This window comes from Centroberyx affinis, unplaced genomic scaffold, assembly GCF_046629955.1.
Source record: "Centroberyx affinis isolate AG114_WGS23_722 - 3 ecotype Tasmania unplaced genomic scaffold, CSIRO-AGI_Caff_v1 ptg002659l_1, whole genome shotgun sequence".
NCBI classification, from domain to species: domain Eukaryota; kingdom Metazoa; phylum Chordata; class Actinopteri; order Beryciformes; family Berycidae; genus Centroberyx; species Centroberyx affinis.
The window spans coordinates 2501-10000 of record NW_027280848.1 but is presented as its reverse complement, the minus strand read 5'-3'; the positions used below and the strand labels follow the sequence as shown (position 1 = coordinate 10000).

Below are 7500 nucleotides of genomic sequence, written 5' to 3'. Positions count from 1 at the left end.
CAGATCACACGAACAACAGCTTCTCCTCCAACCCCTCCACCCCGGTCGGCTCCCCCCCCTCCCTCACAGGTAATCACATGACCTTCCTCCTCCAATCACACGCAGCCACATCACATGAAGCCAAATAACCCTCTAATGATCAATTAATACAACTGCAAACTTCCTCTAATTAATTCATTCATTCATTGAGTTAAAAGCATTATTTTAGACAATGTTTACCATCTGCAGCATTAAATGACTCAGCATCAATGCACGGAGTTTAAAGAGTGTGTACAATAATATCAGCAAATTATATCTTTAAAAACCTGAGCAGGTGAATCCAGGTGAAAGTTATGGGAGATTTAAATGGAAGGTGAATTTTAAATTTAGAAAATGCCTAAAATCCGAGTAAGTTTGACTTGTGTTTAAAATATCAGGACCAGTGGTGAAAGCTGTGGGAGGTTTAGATAAATGCAAAATTTGAATTGATAAAATGCTCAAAATTGTATAAACAGCATCTTTAAGTTCTATTGCATCAGTGAGGTTGACAGTGGTGGAAAGTACAGTACTCAACCCTAACCCTAACCCTACAGTACTCAAGTACTGTACTTAAGTACAATTTTGAGGTACTTGTACTTTACTTGAGTATTTCCATTTGATGCTACTTTATACTTCCACTCCACTACATTTCAGAGGGAAATATTGTACTTTCTACTCCACTACATTTATTTGACAGCTTTAGTTACTTTTCAGATGGAGATTTGACACAATGGATAATATAACAAGCTTTTAAAATACAACACATTGTTAAAGATGAAACCAGTGGTTTCCAACCTTTTTGGCTTTTGACGTCTTACAAAAAGCAGTGTGTAGTCGGGTCACATTTCAGATGTCTATGAGTTGTTAACAGCTCCACCAAATAGTGATTTTTCCCTCTAAACCTCACATGGTTTCATTTCAATAAATGTTCAAATGATCCAATATTTCAGCAAAAATCAAAGATTAGAGAAAAAGTCCAAAAACTGAAAACAGATTTGTGTATCAGAACTTTGTTTTTTCTTCTTTTCTCTCCCATTAATCATCTCACGACCCCTCAGATTTATCCGGTGACCCTTTGGAGGGGCCCGACCCCTAGGTTGGGAACCACTGGACTAAACTAGCTAACTGTATATAAAGTAGTTCAAACTAGCAGCTGAGATGCGAAGGCAGCAGAGCGGTCCTGATGTATTGTTTACTCGGGGTAAAATAATAGCACAGTCATAATACTCTAATGATTGTCGTATCTCTTCTCCTCACCCCTCCCTCTCCTCCTCCCCCTTTTTTTTTTTATTTTTGCCAATTACTCCTCTTCCCGGCTAATGATGTAAACTCTCCCTGCTCCTTAAAGTGAAAAATGAGTTTTCCTAATAATAGTTGTGTAGAATTTGTCTCTAATTGTGGCTGCTACACACGCCGTTTGATATTTCTGCCGCACCTTGTGACTGATAGCTTTAATTACAAGAACCACTTCCACAAATCGTTCACAAACCTAGCAGCTCCGCGAACACGAGGCCCCCCCCTCGTCATTATAGCTGCCTGGGATATTGCCTGCTAAACCATAATTGGTGTTTATCATTGTGTCAGAGTTACACCACTTTTTACAAATTAGAAATGAAGCCTATTAAAGCAAACTACATGCAAATTGATATTCAAGGCTAATTCTGCGAGGGTGTTACACAGTGTTGGACTCAGAATAATTTACCCTGCCGTTTAATACATATATTTGTATTTGCACATGAATGTACCCAGGTGATTATTCATTAATTAGCATATGGAAATGAGCATTTAATATGAATAAAGAAGAGAGGAGAGAAAAGAAAAAAAAGTAAATGGAGACACAATGAAAACAAGCTAATGAGATGAGATCAGAGTTACAAGAGAGATTGGTGGTCAGGGCAAGGAGGGAGGAGGAGAGGAGAGAGGGGAGGAGAAGGAGGAGAGAGGAGTTATGGAGAGAGCAGAGGAGAGAGAGGAGAGGAGGAGAGGAGAGGAGGAGGAGAGTGAGGAGGAGAGTGGAGAGGAGGTAAGGAGAGAAGAGAGGAGAGAGAGGAGGAAAGAGGAGGAGGGGAGAGGAAGAGAGAGGAGGTAAGGAGATAAGAGAGGAGAGGAGGAGGAGAAGAAGAGGAGGAGAGAGAGGAGGAAAGATGGGGGAAAGAGAGGGGAAGAGAGGAAGTAAGGGGAGGAGAGGAGGAGAAGAGAGAGGAGGAAAGAGGAGGAGGGAGAGGAGGAGAAGAGAGGAAGTAAGGAGAGAGTAGAGGAGGAGAGGAGAGGAGTCAGGGAGCGTAAAAATAAAGGATTGGGATTGGAATGAAGAGATTAGGTTAGGTGAGCAGTAGAGGAGAAAAGTGGAGGCTGTGACATGGGATGAGCAGTTCATCACCTCTTTAAACTTTATGTACGCTGTCTTGGACCCTTGGCTCTGTGTTTCCATGGTTACAAGCTCGTGATTCAGCTCAAAACTCTTCATATCATATGTTTATATATTATGGAAGGGATAATGTACAGCGAGCCGGGCCTTTATTGTGAAATGAGCCCCGACAGGGTGATGCAGGACCCCGACGCAAATTATTATCCCGCTTATTACACGGCTACTTACTAAAGAAATCAATAATTTGATGCAAAATATAACAACAAAAAATGATTTTATTGATTTAAAAATGATTTTATTGCTTCCGCTACAAAAAATAGTCCGTTAGATTCCTACGGTTGGAACTGCGTCCATAGCAACGTAAACTCAGTAGCCTTCTGAAGATTAGCCTACTCAGCGTTATAATTCACGTTAAACTGAACATTTCCATTGATGGAGAAGTGAGAAAGGGTGAACGGGACTTCTTTGGGAATATTGATGTTGACGTTTTTCATCCTCATTCATCTCTACGTTTCCTTTGCAGTTGACACACCTGGAAACACAATTGTTACTAATGTTACAACCGGTAACAATGTTACTATTATCACTACTGCTTATCGCTTAAGTTAGTATGTAGCGATAGGCAGCTAGGAGAGGTGCTCCCGTTGATAATTTGATTACTAAAGCAACAAAATTTACCGGACTTCTTTCTGCGGATTGATATGATCCAGGTCCTCCAGAGTCTATGATCAGAACTGCGTCCATAGCAATGGTCTGTTATTCATAGCAGCTGTCCGCTATTCAGAAGTAACAGACCGTAGAATGCTGTAATTGACCAATCAGAATCGAGTATTCAACAAAGCCGTGTAATAAGTATTATATATTTTCTGAATCGTCTACGGAGAAAACAAAAGGGAAAATTTACTTTCAGCCGCTGAAAAAAAAAGCGTCTCTTCAGCTCTACTCTAACCCCCGAACCCCCCCCCCCCCCCCGGCTCTCCTCTCTCTGAGCAGCAGCAGGCTGTACATCACTCCCCCGTCATCACTCAGGTCCTCATATTAATGTAAATTCACACAAGTCGCTCTACCAGCTAATGAGACCTGCCGCCTCAGATAATATCCCGCAGAACGACGCGGCGGACAAAAGGAGGAGAGAGCGGGGACACAAAGCTTGTTTGTTCTGCAGAGGCTCCATGCTAATGAACCACTTGTACCTTTTCAAAGACAAAAAAAAAGACTGATATTAGCATTTTTTTTTTTTTTTTCTCTTTCTCGGTGTGAGATATGAGTTGTTTTTTTTCCTCATTTCTGTGAACATTATGCACAAGTAGCAGGAGTGGAGGGGATGAGAGACGCCTTGTATGTGTGTGTGTGTGTGTGTGTGTGTGTGTGTGTGTGTGTGTGTGTGTGTGTGTGTGTGCGTGTGTGTGTGTGTGTGTGTGTGTAATGGCGTTTTGTCTGGTTTTCTTTCTTTTGAGTTGCAATAGACGACAAAGAGCTGCATCTCTATTCCACACAGACAGACAGACAGACTGAATGGATAAAGGTTCAGAAAAAAAATGTAAAAAAAAATAAAATTAAATAAAAACGACGGCCTTTACAACTCTAATGTTTATGTTTCAATTCTGGCTGGTTTTCGTTTTCTACAAGTTCTAGACATGATAAAAATGACATTAAATATTAAATGTGGTGACTTTAAACTTTTTTTTGTCAATTCACGTTGACTCTCTTTAATCCACATTGATTCTACTGATGTCTCCTTACCTCCTAGCGATGCCTCCTTGTCCCCTATCTCCCGCTAATGTCTCCTTTTCCCCTATCTTCCACAAATGTCTCCTTATCACCTATCTCCCACTAATGTTTCCTTGTCCCCTATCTTCCACTGAATTCCTCCTTGTTACCTATCTCCTACTGCTGTGTCCTTGTCTCCTGTCTCCCACTGATTCCCCCTTGTCCCCCATATCCCTTAGATGTCTCCTTGTCCCCTATCTTCTACTGATGTCTCCTTGTCCCCTATCACCTACTGACATCTTCTTGTCCCTTTATCTCCTACTCATGCCTCCTTGTCACCTATCTCCCATAGGTGCCTCCTTGTCCCCTATCTCCTACTGATGTCTCCTTGTCCCCTATCACCTACTGACATCTTCTTGTCCCTTTATCTCCTACTCATGCCTCCTTGTCACCTATCTCCCATAGATGCCTCCTTGTCCCCTATCTCCTACTGCTATGTCCTTGTCCCCTGTCTCCCACTAATGTCTCCTTGTCTCCTGTCTCCCACTGATTCCCCCTTGTCCCCCATATCCCTTAGATGTCTCCTTGTCCCCTATCTTCTACTCATGTCTCCTTGTCACCTATCTCCTACTGACATCTTCTTGTCCCTTTATCTCCTACTCATGCCTCCTTGTCACCTATCTCCCATAGATGCCTCCTTGTTCCCTCTCTCCTACTGATGCCTCCTTGTTACCTACTGATGTCTCCTTGTCCTCATCTCCTACTATCGTCTCCTTGTCACCTACTGTCACAGTGGTCCATGTTTCCTAATGACACCTTCCTGTCCCTTATCTCCTACCATTGTCTCCTTGTCCCCTGTCTCCTACTGATGCCTCCTTGTCCCCCATCTGCTACCGACTTCTCCTTTCACCTATCTCCTACTGATATCTCCTTGTCCCCTATCTTCTGATGTCTCCTCATACCCTATCTCCTACTGAGACCGCCTAACCGACGCGTCCTTGTACCCCTATCTCCCTCGGATATTTCCTTATCTCCTGTCTCCTACCTGACCCCCCTATCACCTGTTGATGCCTCCTCGTCTCCTTCTCTCCGCCAGCTCCCAGTTCTGCTGTGTGGTCGAGGAACGGCGGACAGGGACCTTCGTCACCAAACTACGAGGCTCCGCTGCACTCTCTGGTAGGAACACACACACACACACACACACACACACACACACACACACACACACACACACTCTTTACTGAATATACATACTAAGTCATTTCTGCACCGGTTCACTTCCTTTCCATGTACAGGCGGTATAACAAACCTTCTGGCGGCCATATTTTAGGTTCCCACTCTTAATAATAATAATAATAATAATAATGATAATAATAATAATGATAATCTTTATTTGTATAGCATCTTTCATACAAGAAATGCAGCTCAAAGTCTCCTCTCTAAAGTTCAGACTGGTCTTTGTCTAGCCTCTTGTGTCTGTATTTCTGTGTGTTTTGATGTTTTATTGTTTCTTACTATTTCATGGTCTTATTTTAACTATTTTACCCCTGTGAAGCACTTTGTGACTTTGCTCTGTGAAAGGTGCCGTATAAATAAACTTTACTTACTTCACTTTCTCTTAATGCAGCTGATTCAGGGTCGTTTCCACCCGTCAGCTACCGTAGATTCGGTGATACAAAGCCTCTCCCGGTTCAGGTTGTGTTCAGGTTAAGATGTTTACATGAACCTTTGATTTCTAAACCCGGCTGACAGAATATTTCCCCTCTCCCTCTCTCTGACACGATGATCCCAAGAGCAATTTGTGTGATCTTCCTGAAGCTCCTGATAAATAAGCCGATGTTACGGGCAATTATGCTTCCCGCCGTAATGAGTCACAGACATGAAGACCGCCGGGCCGAAGAAGGAAGAAAATACCATAAATACCATTTCATCCAGGCTGTAATTACGGCTGAATGATGGGAGGCAGGACTGGGCTGAACTTAGGTTGACAGACGAGGAAGGGAGAGAAAACTTTTTGCATCTTAACCAGGCTTCTTATAATCAGAGTGTGACGGGTTGTGGCGTTTAAATGGTCCGACCGAAAACCAGAGGGGGGGGGGGGGGGGGGGTCTGGCTGCAGAGCTCCGCTGTCAGGCCCAGCTCCACGCTCAGGTCTCTTCTTCTTCGTCTTTGTCAGTTATTTTGAACTCCCGGGTCCCTCTCAAGCTGAAGTTCCCTGAATTTCCAGGCAATTGTCACCGAAGCGCATTTTCTTTTCAAAATAAAAGCCCGGTTGTGAGTGGGGAAATCTCCCTGATTAATGATTTAGCAAAATGTTTAAGGGGACAACGCAGGCTGTTTCATGACTGTCTTATGGTTTGGGGATAGTGCTAACCGGGAGAGATGAAATATCAGGACAATAGAAGTTGCAGGAGATATCTCATCCTTCCCCTCCGCTTCTAGCTGATGTTTTCATTAATTTTCTTTACTGCTTGTTTTCATTTTATTCATGCATACGCTTAATTATTCACACGTACAAAAAAAAAAATGCAAAAACAGCCCAGTAGACACACAATTTCAAACAAAAACATTTATTAACCGACCTACAACAAAGTCGGGTTGAGGCATTAAAATTAGCCGACAGAAAAAGAGAGTAGTGGCACTGTCCTGACAGCGGAGGTGAAGAGCGATTAAAAAAATAAGAAGAAAGTTGGGCTGCGTCATTAGAATGAGAGAAGAAGAGACCTGAGCGTGGAGCTGGCCTGACTCCTTGGCCTGACAGCGGAGGTCTGCAGCCAGACCCTTTTGGAAAACCAGGTTTGGTGAATAATCAGGTTAAGAAACTAATTCTCCTAATTCTCTTCTTGTTTCATCTCCATTTACTACTAATGTTGTCACACTCTGAGGCTGTCCAAGTGTACAGGAAGACGAATCAAACGCACCGCAGCCAGATCAAACATGTTTTTAGATGTTTTTAGATTAGATTAGATTTAGTATTTTTTTAGAGTTAGAGTCATATATCGGTTTTGGCAGTACAGTAGGTCTATATCAGACCGATATTAGGCTTTTATTAAATTTCAGATATCGGTCTGTCGTGATGGAGGTTCCTCCTTGACCACAGCCACATGAAAACACTCTGAAATTAGATTATCTTTGCACATATTTCTTTTTCATTTTTTTTAATAATGTTTTTGTAAATTAATGGTAGATTAAAAGTAATGTATCCCAGACTTTCTCCACCAGTGAAGAGGTGTGGTGTCTCTCTGCCTTAAAGAGCTGCTGACACTAACAGAATCTCATCAGTCTGGTTTCAGTGGAGAGTTTTTAGTGTCCCATGATGCTCTGAATGTTTCAGAGGCTTTTCCACCCTGATGAGAAGAAAACTCTCAGGGAAACACTGAATATTACACTGAATATTCAGTATA

General features: G+C 42.4%; 1 protein-coding gene across 1 annotated transcript in view; it reads left to right on the top strand.

The window, feature by feature from the left end:
• Positions 1–7500, top strand: part of LOC139657308 (transcription factor 4-like) — a gene marked incomplete at its 3' end in the record, with an annotated part of 58070 nt that overhangs the window by 49877 nt on the left and 693 nt on the right. Inside the window, exons 6-7 of the mRNA XM_071535096.1 lie at positions 1–69; positions 5193–5272. The exon at positions 1–69 is cut by the window's left edge and continues 10 nt beyond it. Coding sequence (XP_071391197.1) covers positions 1–69; positions 5193–5272 — 149 coding nt within the window. The remainder of the gene's footprint in view (positions 70–5192; positions 5273–7500) is intronic.